This window comes from Leiobunum rupestre, chromosome 8 (assembly GCF_980474605.1).
Source record: "Leiobunum rupestre chromosome 8, qqLeiRupe1.1.hap1, whole genome shotgun sequence".
NCBI lineage: Eukaryota > Metazoa > Arthropoda > Arachnida > Opiliones > Sclerosomatidae > Leiobunum > Leiobunum rupestre.
Window position 1 is genome coordinate 10135834 of NC_143391.1, and position 14579 is coordinate 10150412.

The window sequence follows — 14579 nt, forward strand, 5'->3', positions numbered from 1 at the left end:
TTCCTCAAAAACGTCTGACCTTTCTTCGCGTACATTTTCATTATCTATATTTCTTCTTCAAAACTGGCCCGGGGCGAACGGGTTTCGCGAAACCAAGACATTCCATTAAACCGAGCAAAGTCAATATTTCCAAGCTTCAAATCTTTATTTGTGAATCGTATACTCTTTCGCCATTATCTTCCGGAATAAACGCGGCCAGCTTTTGTAGTCGGTAAATGGCGGGTAGAGTGTTCATCATCAGAGTCAGTATCCAGCCTCCTCCCTTCTTCCGAACGGAGAAAGGTCCTTTATAGAGGGATTTATCTTTTAAAGAGAGCCAGCGGAGAAGGAATAGAGGGAATCAGCCCCTCTTAAGACTCCGAAAAGTTTGAAAAAGCTTCGTTGAAATTGTAGATAAAATATAGGGGAGGAGAATTGAGTGGGTGACGAGGGAAGGTGGAAGGGGGCAATCGGCCGAGGCGCTTCCGCGGAGAGGTTTATCGAGGGCTGCGATATTAGCGGCCGAACCTGCAGGGCCCATCCGAGGAAATTTTTGAGTCATCGAAAAAACAGCGCCGTAAGGATTTTGGGGAGGCGATTTTAAATCACGCACGTACGACTCGATACCCGGGAATAACAGAGCTTAACATCCCTAAATCCGGGCCTTTTTCTCCCATCTCTCATCCCAGCATCCCAGCCAGCGTCTTTTCTTCAGCTTCTCAAGTTTCTAACCGGCCAACTCTCTTGTATAGCCTCTAATTTAGTCTCTCGAATACGCTGCCGGTCGTTGCGAGTGATTACGCATTTTCTGTAAATTTACATTGTTACTTTCTCAACTATAGAAAAGATATTTTTCCCCATTTTAGAAACGGGTGGCTCAGACGGTATAGGCCCATAGCTAAAATAGGCGCTTCAATTAAACCCATCTAGCTACTAAAACGGCAAAACTCGATTTTGATCTAACCGATATTTTTTGCGTCGAGGAGAATATATTCGCGGCCAAAAACTATCACTATGCCCCCTTTGATTCGCCATTGAAACCTAGATCAGGCGTTATTAATTTTTCCTTATCGTTATTCTTAAATTTGACTTAATATATAATGATGCTTGCTTTTTAAAATAAGTTTTGCATCGTTTACTTATATTTCGATAAGTTTATTTAAGAAAAACCATTCTTATAATTTTTTAATTTGTCTGTAGCAGACGCTAGATCTTAAGCGCAATATCGGAGAAGCTAGCGCGGTAACACCACCTACAATCTTTTCAGTCGCGAAATTACCTAGCCGATATTTTTTGCGTCGAGACAATACCATTGAGTTGAGAATAATATAGAGCCCCAGACTGAATTTTCTCCATAGGCTTTAAAACTTAGCATTAGTGGCAACGGGACTGAAAATCAAGGAACTTTATCAAAGTACGCCTGGCGCCTTCTGTTGGCAATATTAAACAGCCTTTCACAGAGCATTAATGTCTCGTGGACGTGCATGCGCGCGCAGTCTGGCGCGAGAGATAATACATTGTAGAAGGTGAATGATAAAGTTCCTTGATTTTCAGTCCCGTTGCCACTAACGCTAAGCTTAAAGTCTATGGAGAAAATCCGGTCTGGGGCTCTATATTATTCCATGGACGTAAAATATATTACCATATGTAACATAATCACTCATAAGCATGCCATAAAAGCATTTTCTTTAATGAAACCTTGGGCGCGTCAAGTTATCGAGATCTAAATCTTACCGTAAGATTTTGTTCTTGCAAGACAATTTCTTAGTTAAAAGAATTTAAAAAAGTGTCAAGTTGTCTATCAATTTTCTTCGATAAGCTGGATTTGTAAAATAAGTAATACAACTTTAAGCCTTTTTGGAAATAATAGTTCCAAATAGTTAAATAATAGTAAAAAAAACGACAAAAACAATTACCAATATATTTACAATTTACAAGTCGTTGGAATTCTTCGGCGGAAACCTCAAAATTATATCTTATTCTCGTAATATCATCTTTTAGAGCTACGCCAAATAATTAATTGGCATTCGACGCCATCTTGAATCTTGTTAAAAACTACCTCGAAAGCGATCTTGGGAATCTCGCAAGATTTGTGAGATCAAAAGTTCTTGTTTCCGGTTTTGAAAATCGTCAAGTTAGCAAGATCGCAAGAAATCTTGCATTTCTTGCCAGAAATCTTAATAACTTGACGTACCCCAGGTTTACGGGATATGATGCAAATCACGTCATTTCCGACTCCGTGACGAAAAACGCGTCATCAGCTTTAGTGCTGGGAAATGAAAATTAGTGAAGTATTTCTCGCGCGTTTCTAACTTAAACAATCCATAATTTAGCTCGTGCCACGCGATCACGTGATTTTGTTGCCATGGTAACCTTTTCAATAGCGCAATGATTATAAGAATTTTTGCGTTTGTGGGTCCACTTATTGTATGTTCCGTGTGAAACAAAGTCTCAATGAAATTTTTAATACGGAAATGTTATACAGAGGCATACTTATGAGTAATTATGTTACATATGATATTACGTCCATGATTATTCTCAACTCAATGGACAATACAGCGAGCAATGGAGGCCAATTTTTCGGAGATCACGCTTCTTTACAAAAACGGCAAACAGAAAGCTCTCAGAATTCGAATCTAGGGTACGGAGTTCTATATTATCTTTGCTTAGGCCTAACCGATATTTTTTTTTTCGTCGAGGAGAAAACATTCCACTATAGCACGCGTATAACGGCGCATCAACCAATCTTTTTGACGTCGAAACTTTCTGATGCCTTTAAAGAAAAATGCATTATGACGCGTCACGCGAGCTAGTGGAAAGTAAAACGTGTGTACGTCCCAAAGTTGAATGACGCGCTAATACGTGCACTAGTAGCAACCAAGGCTTAGGCCTAACCGAGATTTTTTTGCGTCGACGTTGACCCTCTTTACATGTTGAAAAAGTAAAATTAAGGGAAAAATTGCGATTATAAAATGAATGACGTATTAGTTGACTTAAGTATGGATTGAAGCCAAACGAATTTGTTAACCAAACCACCCTGAAATATCTAATTCAAAGATCCCCTTTTGGCCGCGTAGAAAGACAGGATCTTTTATTGAAGCGCCTATAAATGAGGTAAAATAAATATAGATCCAAATCCGCCTTCCAGGATCTACCGTTTCGCTGGACAGTATTTGTTGAGTTGGAGAGCTAGGCCTAGTAAATGAACTTAAACAAATCGTGTTGGCGCCATCTATCGTGTTATTGGAAAACTAAACCTTAATATATTTTGAAAAAGTGTCTGCTTATAGAAACAGATGGCGCCAACACGATTGGATAAAGTTGAAACTTAAGCCTAATTATCCTACTCGAATAAAACGTGTCCCGCGAATCCCAGATTTGTTTGTAGCTCTAGTTCATATTCTATTTCATTGGCACCTATTAGGCGACAATTGACGGATTTTGAAATGACGTTTTAGCGCGCGACACTACAGGTACACACAGCCTTCTTTGCGTGCTTTTTTGACCATAACATGTAGAGGTATTTTCACGCGCAAAATGAATTTTAAAAGCCGTCAATTAGCCTAAAAGTATCCCTGGAAAATTTAAATAATTTCGCTCGTTCTACACTTGATCAGTAGAACGGAAAGTAACAAAATCACGTGATCTTTTTGGGAAACACCTATTGGCCATCGTGCGGCGATAAATTCCGTTTCCTCGACAAGGCCTTAGACAAGGTGGCGACACCCCCCCTATCGTACACAACCACCGGAATATAAATCGTGTATTGTTTGCTCCACGTCGCTTTTCTTCGGAATAGAAGATAAATATCGTACTTATAGCGTATGTTTGTCGCTGCGTTTTAGGCCTCGGTTCGCTATCCTGAATTCGATTTTAGCATTATCTTCGCGTGATTTATAATGGTTGGGCCGTTTGCGTATAGTCGAAACCCCATTCGAAAATTCCGCGTATACGCTTAAAGAAAACCGTTATGTAAATTATCCTCAGAGACGCGACCGTTTCCAAATACGAGCGGAAAAAAGACCAAGAAAATTCCTCTATGAAAACTGGAAGATATGGAAATGGAATCCGCTGAATTATATCTAGTTGAGTAAGCCGAAATAACGATTCGGTCGTTGTTGTCGTTATTCCGTCAGCGCGAGACCGCGGACTGAATGTCTCGTTGCCGTGGTCGGAGCAGATTCATTCGCGCTAATGTTTATACCAATTCCAGCGTGTAACGTTGACGGAGCGACGTCTATTTACGGATTACTGGCCTAGGACGAATCCGTTTCCGTGAAACTATCAAATTGCGCCACCCTAAAAGCTCAGTGAAAAGACGAACGCTCTCCGAGAACGGACGAACACGCGATGGGGAGGACGCCAGACTGGGAATTTAGGTTGACGCGCGTCCCAAATAACAACCTTAACGATTAAGACAACATTCGTCGATGAACGGCTAAATTAGTAACGCGCGCTCATCTTAAAGGGGAACGGCCAAGCTTTTCCAAATATCGCCTTATTTCCGTATCAAAAGATTAACAAGACGTTCAATATACTAACACGTACCTTTTTTGGTCTTGTTAAAATAGCTTTTGGCCCAAAAAGTTGAAACGAAAAATAACGCCAGGTTTTTGGGTTTGAATTTTCGCCGCCATATTAGGGGCTGCCGCCAGCGCCCCTAGCCCCGTATGAGCGATTTGCGAACTATCCTAACTTTTAAAATCGCGCAATTTAGGCTTAGGTCTCTTATAACTGGAACGCGCCGCGCGTACAAGACAAATTTTTCGCGTCTTCAGCAGCGCGCGCTTTTACATTGTTTTTCTGTCTCACCGACTTCTCACCAGGTGTCGCGGTGGACGCGCGCTTTTCGATTTCCCGAAATTTCTTTATTTTATTAAAAATTAACCACTCAATATTTTTTGATGCGGTTTTCGCCATAAATTTTAGTTTTTAATGGGCTATAGGGCTATCTAACTGGTTAAAGCTTGACCGTTCCCCTTTAATATAACGAGATAATCCAAACAGGCTCGATCTTTCCCATTCAATTCGTATAGGTATAAAATTGAGTCACGTCCCAATTTTTGGGGGAAAGCGATTTACGCCATTGGAAAATTTCTAGGTTTTCAATTAGATTCTGGGAGTTGATTTCGTATATAGCACTACCGAAACGAATTAGTTGACGCGCGCGAATCAAACCCCGATTTATAACGATTTATTAGTGAAAGGGCCCAGCACGCGCACCAACGACACTCGGTTCTTTCGTTTATATCCCAAAGCAGAGCCGGTGTCTAATGACTTGTATCTTCGAAACGACGGTGGATGCCTCTTTTTCCATTATCTTCTTCCTTCGTCCGATTCGCTGTTCCGACGACGATGGACTGGATTTGTCCCGACGAACCGAATTACAAGCGCGTCTCTCAGGTCGTTCGTTCGATCCTTTTTCGGGTCATTTTCTCTGACGCTCGTATACGATTTAAGTCGTTCAACGTCGTAACGACTCCGTTGATCAAGTCGAAACGAATTAATTGGGTTTGATATATTTATCCGTGGGAAATATTTGCGCGAGCTCCCTGTTTGCTCATCACGCGTGTCGCTCCGTTATAGCTCAGTCCGGAGAGAATAATTACGCGAGGAATGCTCGGTAAACGAGGAGACTGTTTTGAGAAGCGCGCCGCTGAAGGGGGTTAGGTTTAATAACTCGCCCTAAGTCGTTAATGATAGCGATAGCGACCGATTATTCATTTGCAAATATTTTAAGCTCTTCCCCCGTGGCTGAATTTTAGAGAGGGATACGTATAATTTAGTCCTAGTCGTCCGACGTCTCAGGGTGTGGGTGTGTGTGTCGGTGTGTGTGTGTCTATTTCGGGCGAATTAGTTTAATCCGTTCTCGTAAAATTGAGCCCCTTTTACATTTGAATAAGATTAATGTATATCCGTTATTTCAGGCATTTTACTAATCGCGTTTGCTCTGGAAGGCCCCGATTCGATGGCTACCAGACTATCTATAGTCGGAGGGGGGCTAGATGGCATTCTGTAAAATGACCAACCGGACCGTGGAGAGTCAAGAGGCGGGGACACCCTTCAAAATTGGCTACTCGCGTTTGCGTCTACCGATCGACTCCGGTCTGGTGTTTAATCGACGACGGCGAATTCGGGATAAATGGCCCTTAGCTGGCTTTCCAGGATTTTAAACTCTCTCCCCACCCCGCCTTTCTAGATGCCGACGCTTCTCTCCCTGTTTACCCTTCCCAGTGTTAGCTTAGTAATTATCCAGGGTCGCAGCCTCGGGTGAATTGCGAATTCCACCTAAATATACGGAACTGTTTTAACTAAATCAATTTTCCGAAATATTAAATTGAGGGTATCTTCGCCTCTCCATCTCTCTGCCTCCGATAATGTCATCAATCTTTATAGTTCTTCCTATAATTTGACAGATCCGGATCTGAATTAATAGTTTGAATACCGCGAAGACCGATTTGATTATCGCTTTTCGCTTTTATTTTTGTATTTTTCGCGGTTTAATTGATGCGTTATTCAATTTTTCTAGCGATTAATTTCCCAATAGATATCGCCCTTTACCGCAAATTATTACGAATTGTGGTCATTAGAGAGCTGCAAAAAGCTTAGGATTAAAGAAATTTTAAGTTTTCATAATAATAATCATCTAGGCACCACCTTAGGCCTAAGTCATCAAGCGACTTTTGAAGCCATTAATTCAGGTGGCCGGGTTACAATGCGTAGGAGGGTGGTGGCAAACTCTGCATGCCACGCGAGCCAACAGATCCCTACACTAACTATTACCGTTAACCTCAACAAGTTTTTATGGAAGGGGAAACCGAAGAGCTCGGGGGTAAACCCCTTAAACCAGCGGGTAGAGAACTTGCAAAATCAACGTAGAAGGAGTTGTTCCGAGTTTTCACCCAGTGCCACAAGCTGGGATCGAACCCGGTTCCTCTTGTTGCGAGGCGAAAGTGCTAACCACTCCGCCACCCCACTCAGTCGGGGCGCTTCGATTTTTTAGTCAGGTAGAGCAAATAAGTGTGGTCCCCTATTTTTTCTTAATCCCTCAGAAGGATTTTCGACTCCCTAAAGCTAGCGAAATATAACGATTTATCTTCCAAATTTCAATATCTAAACGCCTTGTAATAAATTTCAATAGAATATTAAGGAACTTAAAAATTAACCCCCATACGTTTTTCTTAATTTTAAGAATTTTGGGTCCTCTTGGTAGTATTTGGGATTTTGGGGAACCCCTTTAAAATTTCCAGACCATCTACGGCGAACCTGGCTTACCCCCGAGTGTCGCCACTATTTATCCATTAATAACATCCATTCGGTTCGCGTGACGCGTTTTACACGAATCAATTCCTTACAACGCGTGCTTATTACGGCGAATCAATCTTAATTGTTCACGTTGATTTTGCAGGTGTTGTGATAGCGGAAGATGACGAAGAATTGGAGAGAGATATTTTCCATACGATAGAAAGCGTCAATCTTAACGATACCATCTTGCCTTACTCGAGACTGGTCGCTCGCGTCATCAAGATCAAACGAGAGGACAAATTTCACGCCATGAAAGCCGGTAAGCCTCTTTCCTCTCTCTCTACTGTTCATAGTCTTCATTTAGTATTATTATATCGGCGTGGATGCTCTCAGCGTATCTTCGCTGCCATATCTATATTTGTTGACATGGTTAGCTTTCAGTTCGCCGAATACCCGATTAATTTAGTTGGAAATTCGGCGACATTCTCTCGAGATTAGACGGGCCGCTAGAGTACGGAGGTTCTTCACGCGCGGGAGAGTCGAGCTATTTACTTCATTGTTGAATAACGAAGCGATTTTGATTTAAAATGATGACCGTTTGCTTAATTATTTTTCAATAACGTGAGCCCAAATTAAAATTTCGTTAAAATACATTTCCCTATTGCAAAATTGCGACTAATGCGTTTCGCGTGTTATTGTTCGAAAGTGTATCTACGTCGACAGTGTTCCTAATAATTACTTTATTCATCGTTAAAATTTTATAGATATATTGCTGGTTCGATTTTGTAGGTTTATTGCTGGTTCAATTTTAACAATTAATTGCAGGTTCAATTTTAACAATTAATTGCTGGTTCAATTTTAACAATTAATTGCTGGTTCAATTTTAACAATTAATTGCTGGTTCAAATTTAACAATTAATTGCTGGTTCAAATTTAACAATTAATTGCTGGTTCAAATTTAACAATTAATTGCTGGTTCAAATTTAACAATTAATTGCTGGTTCAAATTTAACAATTAATTGCTGGTTCAAATTTAACAATTAATTGCTGGTTCAATTTTAACAATTAATTGCTGGTTCAATTTTATTGATATATTTCGGGCTCAATTTTATAGATATATTTCTGGTTCAATTTTATTGATTTTTTGCTGGTTCAATTTTATAAATTAATTGTTGGTTCAATTTTATAGATATATTGCTGGTTCAATTTTAACAATTGCTGGTTCAATTTTAACAATTAATTGCTGGTTCAATTTTAACAATTAATTGCTGGTTCAAATTTAACAATTAATTGCTGGTTCAAATTTAACAATTAATTGCTGGTTCAAATTTAACAATTAATTGCTGGTTCAAATTTAACAATTAATTGATATATTTCGGGCTCAATTTTATAGATATATTTCTGGTTCAATTTTATTGATTTTTTGCTGGTTCAATTTTATAAATTAATTGTTGGTTCAATTTTATAGATATATTGCTGGTTCAATTTTATAGATATATTGCTGGTTCAGTTTTATAGATTTATTGCTGGTTAAAATTTATAAATATATTGTTGGTTTAAAATTATAGATATATCATTGGTTCAATTTTATAGATTTTATTACTGGTTTATTTTTATAAATTAATTTCTGGTCTGGTCCAACTTTATAGATTTATCGCTGGCCCAAATTAATAAATTTATTGCTGGTTAAAATTTATAGATTTATTGTAGCCTTGTATTTTATTTTGAAAATGATATGATAAATATTTTTCTATTGATAAAAATTCCTACTGGGCGAACTGTTTTAGACTCTCGATTTTGCGGCGCTGGAGATCAAAGACTGGGGGAGGGTCTTTCGCTCTTTAAAGTCCTAATTGAAATTCATCGCGCAACCTTTTCAAAACGAATTACATTCCTTTTAGAAAAAGTGAAAAGCCCCGGGCTCTTTCGGCGCTTTTTAATTTTGATCCCGCGTTCCTCCCTTCAATTCCTTAATAAAGTAATTCCCGCGTAATTGTAATGACACAAAGGCGAAGGGCGGCTGGCATTCATTGACCTTCTTAGAGGCGAATAAGAAAGGAAGGCCGTCTCCGGTCTACTTCCTAATCGGAATTTCAATCATTCACGGCCAATTAAACTTTCCGAATTTCTATCAAAGTAGAAAAGGCTAGCTACACCAGAGCGTGAGCGTCCAGAAGTCAAGACAGTTTATCGTTTCAGGCGCGTTTATTTTTTTGTCCGTGTATGTCTCCGCGCGTATCCCTCCTCTATTTTCCAAAAGGGTTAAAACGAGCCGGAGAGAGAGATAGAAAGGGAAGCGCCATCTCCGCTCTCTCACTGAAAGAAGCAATTATGATTCGTCGAACTTTCACCGCATCGTCGACGCAGCGATTTGCGCGCTCCCGACATTTCCTTAAAGCCAAAACCTTTTTTTATTCTTGTCGAGTCCTTCTGGCCAGCGCCGTAGCCTCTTTCTAGTTGTCGCTGTTTTTTCACCCCGCAACGAAATAATCCCGAGAAAAGGGAGATTTAGAGAATTCGCAAAATATTCCGCGGGTTTTTTTGAGTTATTTTCTGTTAGCGTGTATACGACTCCGCGGCTATAAAGCCGCTGATCCCATTTCGCAGTGATGACTATCTCCCCGCGGGTCCCGCGATAGGACAGTCGTCTCTCCTTTTATTCGCGGATAAAGTCTCTCAGTTATATATATTTAACTTACTGAGTCGTTTATTTAAATTAATTGGACTCTAACTGCGAGAGAAAAGTAAAGGTCTTTCGTTCGAACCCTAATTGAAAACACCATTTATTTACAATTCAAATTAATAGAGTGCTTAATATATTTAATCCAATGTATTAATTACGCGTTATTTTATTGAAATCCTATACTGTAAATTCCCGTCAATTTCAAATCATAAATATTTTTCAATCCAATATAAAATGAATATTTGAAACCTATTGGACGTGGAAATTTTTGAAAGGGAAATTCTAGTACAGTTTAACAGTAGAGTAACTTTATCTAGTATAGTAACCAATATAGTTTTCAATCATTTCTGGCGTAAGTTTTAACGGATAAGACATTTTTTAGTATTAGATAAAATTTTATTTTTTTAAATAGTAATTTATTTTTAAGAGTTTTCTGTATGTGTATATACAAGAATGTATTTATTTATATTTAGGAAGAATGATTATGTTGCGACAATCGCCGGGCACGTTGAACGCCTTTCCCCCGTCTCGCGCGGGGGGAAGACAAAACGTCACCGGCGTTTGATTTCCATCGCGTTAGGTGACGTAAATTTTAAGCAGCCAATGAAATACCGGGACTATTCGTTTTATTTTATAACTCTGAGCGTACTGGGGGGACCAACGGGTGGATTGAGAGAAAGGCTAAAAACCGTCTCGACATAGACATTATCCCTAGGTATAAATAAATACATTCTTGGTATATATGAGTGAAATTAAATATAAAAAATTAGAGCAATAAAAACTAGTTAAAAGTTTCCTCGCGTAGTTAATGTCGTTTTTGTTAATTTACTGAATTCCGGTATATGTAGTTGCGAATTTACATTTTTCGCCAGTTTTTAGACGATGTTTTCAAAATTCCGATCCTAACTCTGAAGAATTTAATATCCGTATTTTTGAAAGCAGCCAGCCAGTTCCTCAAATAAAGAGAAAGAATGTTGAGCGTTTTCCATCTCAGTCTATGGTGTACGCGTAATGGGGTTACCTGCGGTATATCGCCGTAATTCGGCCCCATCCCCGAAAAACGCGGTTTTGCAAAATGGCCCGTCTCGAAAGAAAGATCTGCGGCGCGTGGCCGATGCTCTCAGAATGACGACGTCGTCCCGAGAAAAATAGAACATTCTTTGAATAATATTTCGGCGGAAAGGAGCGCGCGCGGAAGTGGTGTCTCGCTGCCGCGGGATTCGCTCTTTCTTCCAATCATTAATCTAAATTTTTTCGCTTCCCATCTTTTCTCCGCGCGCTCTTTGCTGAAAACGGTAACTCCCTCCGTCTTTTACGAGGGAGGGCAAAAAAACGGAATACTGTACGGCTGAAAATCGCGGCGGAGCAAATGGCTTATAAAAAAAAAGAAAATGAAAATGGCGAGAGAAAACGGCAATGACATTAGCCCTAAGTTTTTTCTCACTGAACTATAAAAGTCGCCGTACTCGGCCGACTCCCTAACGCGTAATTCAAACTGGGATAGAGCCCTCTAAAAGGCGAAATGGATAAGTTACGGAACTGACTCGGGGATAGAGTTATGGCTCGGGATTATACGGATACTACTGGTCGAAAGTGACGCCCCCTCTGTCCGAGCCGCTGGAAAACTAGGTTGAGTGCGAGATGCCAAAGAATCGCGTAGCGGAAGCGCGTTGGACGGAAAAGCGATGGGCCGACGAAAAGAAAAAAGCCCGTATAGCAAACGGAGAAAGATATAGAGGAGGCGGCTGGAGCAATTTGGTCGGATTTGTAGACTAAAATGCGCGATTTGGTTCGCGGGATTTTATTTTGCCTTACCGCCGCCATCCCAAACCGACCGAGAATCATTGCCGATGTATTCTTCTTCTCCGAACCACACACTCCGCGGCGTACATATACGAACCCTCCTTATATATAGAGATATTTATATAGACGGAGAGAGCGCGGGAGGGCCAAAGTGTGCCGTTAAAAGTCGGCCGGCATAGACCGAAATTCGCTATGTGTGGCCGACCAAAAATGGCCCTCCTCTCCACGAGCGAAGGTGAATAAATCTTCAAAGGAGCAGTTTTTTCCCCGCGCGCGCAACCCTTCCTTCCTTTTAAAAGTACGACCTCGTTCTTTTATAGCTCGGATCGTTTTTTGGCGTGCCTCGAACGTCGGTATCCTGCGCGGGGGGTCGGGGCGCGTGGCTGGAGAGGAAGAGGGATAGTTCCCGGGGTGTTGTATCAGAGGCTATTAGGAATGAAGAAGGGACGCTGTTTGAGTAGCTAAAAGAAACGACGATTTTGGTGGCGTAGGGAAAACTCGCGCTTCATCGGCGAAAGGAGATGGCGGCGGCGATAGCGTTTTCTTCTCTTCTTTTTCCGTCTTTTCATACCCTATTACGGATCGGGAGGGGGGCGGGGAGAGCCTTGGTAGGGCGTCGAACGAGAAACCGTTCTAGTTTTGTTTCCCGCGTCGTTTTTCGCCTTCGGGGAATTAGAGATATTCTCGCGACACTCCCTCTCTTTATTCGCTTCGTCGTTGTTTTTCCGGCAATCCACCCTTTTATTTGCATACGGTCCCCCGTCGACAGCGCCGCCCGACGCCCGGATACTCAAATGAAATTTGGATACTCCGATTGCTTCGTTGCCAAACTTGCCATATTCAAAGCGATTTCCTTTTCCTATTCTTTTCTATACGTTTACCTTCGCGAGACATTTATTTTTTATTTTTCAGATCAAACGTTACTCAAAAAGGTCGGATGGCTGGTTGGTGTTAATTTTCTTTATTTTTTGTGAATTAGGAACGATACGTAACATTTTGGAATATTGCAATTTTCGTTCGAATTCAAAACCACCGACTACCAGAGTCAAATACTCAATACTACTCGTCGCCTTAAAACAAAAACCATGTAACATGAATTACGCTGTTTTTGCTTTAAACAGTTATTTATATTTTTATGATGAATGTGGTGAGAACCATGGTCTTTTATCACACATATTCGAGACGATATCAATTTTTTTCCCAGCACATGTCCTAGCCATGGCCTACTCTTTCAAATCAATATATTTCCAAACGTCCCCCAAAATGCAATTCCACCAGAATCTCTAAAATTTTAAATTTGTTAAAATGTTCAAAAGCGCCATCTGTTATAAAATTACTTAACTAGTGAAATAAATTAGGATATTTTTCGTCAAATTTTTTAAATGAAAGGTATTTAATTTAGTTTAAAAATACAAAATGCAATAATATCGGCCCATTATTTTCATTCCAATGTAAATCAACTAACTAATTTTGAATTGACTAAATAAATAAAAATTAATAGATGATAAATGGATAAATAGATAGTAACATTCTTCTTCCTAGGAGGAGCCAGTCAATTGGTATGTGCCAACGAAAGTACATTAAATAGAAGCAGGAAAGCCCCCGGTTTTGTGCAGCGCCGTCTTCAGTATAGTTGAAATTAAATTCGAATTTTACACTTTAAATATTTAAGAAATATATTGGTATTTTATAATTAATCTATCTGAATATTAATTAATATTATAGTAAAGCTTTTGAGAAGAACTTTTATAAGACCTGATTGACCGAACAATATCACTACACCCCCTTGATATTTAAAAAAATGTTTCGTAAGAAAAGATAGTTCAGGGTTTCTAATACTATTTCATCAGTAAAATATGGTTTATCAATCGGTAAATATCTCTACATCTGTAATCGAAGTAATGGACTCCGTAAATTTTGATAGGACCAGAATCTATAAAAAGATAAGGATAATTATCACTCTTTATCAGGTATTTAAAAATTGCGATGCTACTGAAGCTCTTTTAATTTAAAACACATTTCTGTACTAATATTAATTATATAGAGGTTTGCTCTCAAAAGATTAATTTGGCTTTTTCAACTTGTTTGTGTCCCCCCCCCGTACACTTCCTTGTTCCTTTCGTATTCGTTTTCAATTCCTTCGATCGGTGTCCAATTACTTTTACAAAACGGTATCTTATATGTTAAATGTTATTATATTTCTTTTTATTTACCGTAACTTCCTACCTTTTCCATTTTGTACGATTTCGTCGCGCATTTTTCTAAATTTAAATTTATATTAATATATTCCTACGCTTTCAGCCTTTCGCAAATATTTGTTTCTTTCTGAGTAGCGTTGAGTTTCATAAGCTTCATTCATTGAATTTATCACCCAAAACCTTAAATTTAAACTCATTTTCCCTTAGAAAAATAAACGGTGGTTCTTTTACCATTTCTTAACCGAAAATAATATTCTTCAAACTCTCTAGATTCCCTATTCCTATCCGCTTGAGAGTAAGCGCTCTCAAAATAGCCGTAGCTGCTCGTACATCGTATATGAACGCGACTCGCCGGTTGGCTTCGTAAGCCGCTTAAACTGTACCTATTCGACACCTTCGCTAGAACAGGGATGGTCCTTTCTACGTTTGAAGTGTTAGGAATAAAATATACATTTTGCTGGGCGATTGCAACACGAAATCCCTCTACGATTTGAGATGATTCCGTCGGATATCATTCGGAGAATGTACGTATATTTTTTCGTCTCCTTTGAATCTGACTTCTACCGATACAATATGGCGCGCGTTTCCCCGGGCAGACTTAGTTTAAAAGGGATGATCTGTGTGTATAGAGGGTACGCGTCGAACCCAGGCGCTATTTCTCACTCTTCACC

General features: G+C 39.7%; 1 protein-coding gene across 1 annotated transcript in view; it reads left to right on the top strand.

Annotated features, from left to right (window-relative positions):
• Positions 1-7398: 7398 nt before the first annotated feature.
• Positions 7399-14579, top strand: part of LOC149932359 (glutamate receptor ionotropic, kainate 3-like) — a 63725-nt gene continuing 56544 nt past the window's right edge. Inside the window, exon 1 of the mRNA XM_090155239.1 lies at positions 7399-7543. Within this exon, the coding sequence (XP_090011365.1) occupies positions 7534-7543 (10 nt within the window). The 5' untranslated portion in view covers positions 7399-7533. The remainder of the gene's footprint in view (positions 7544-14579) is intronic.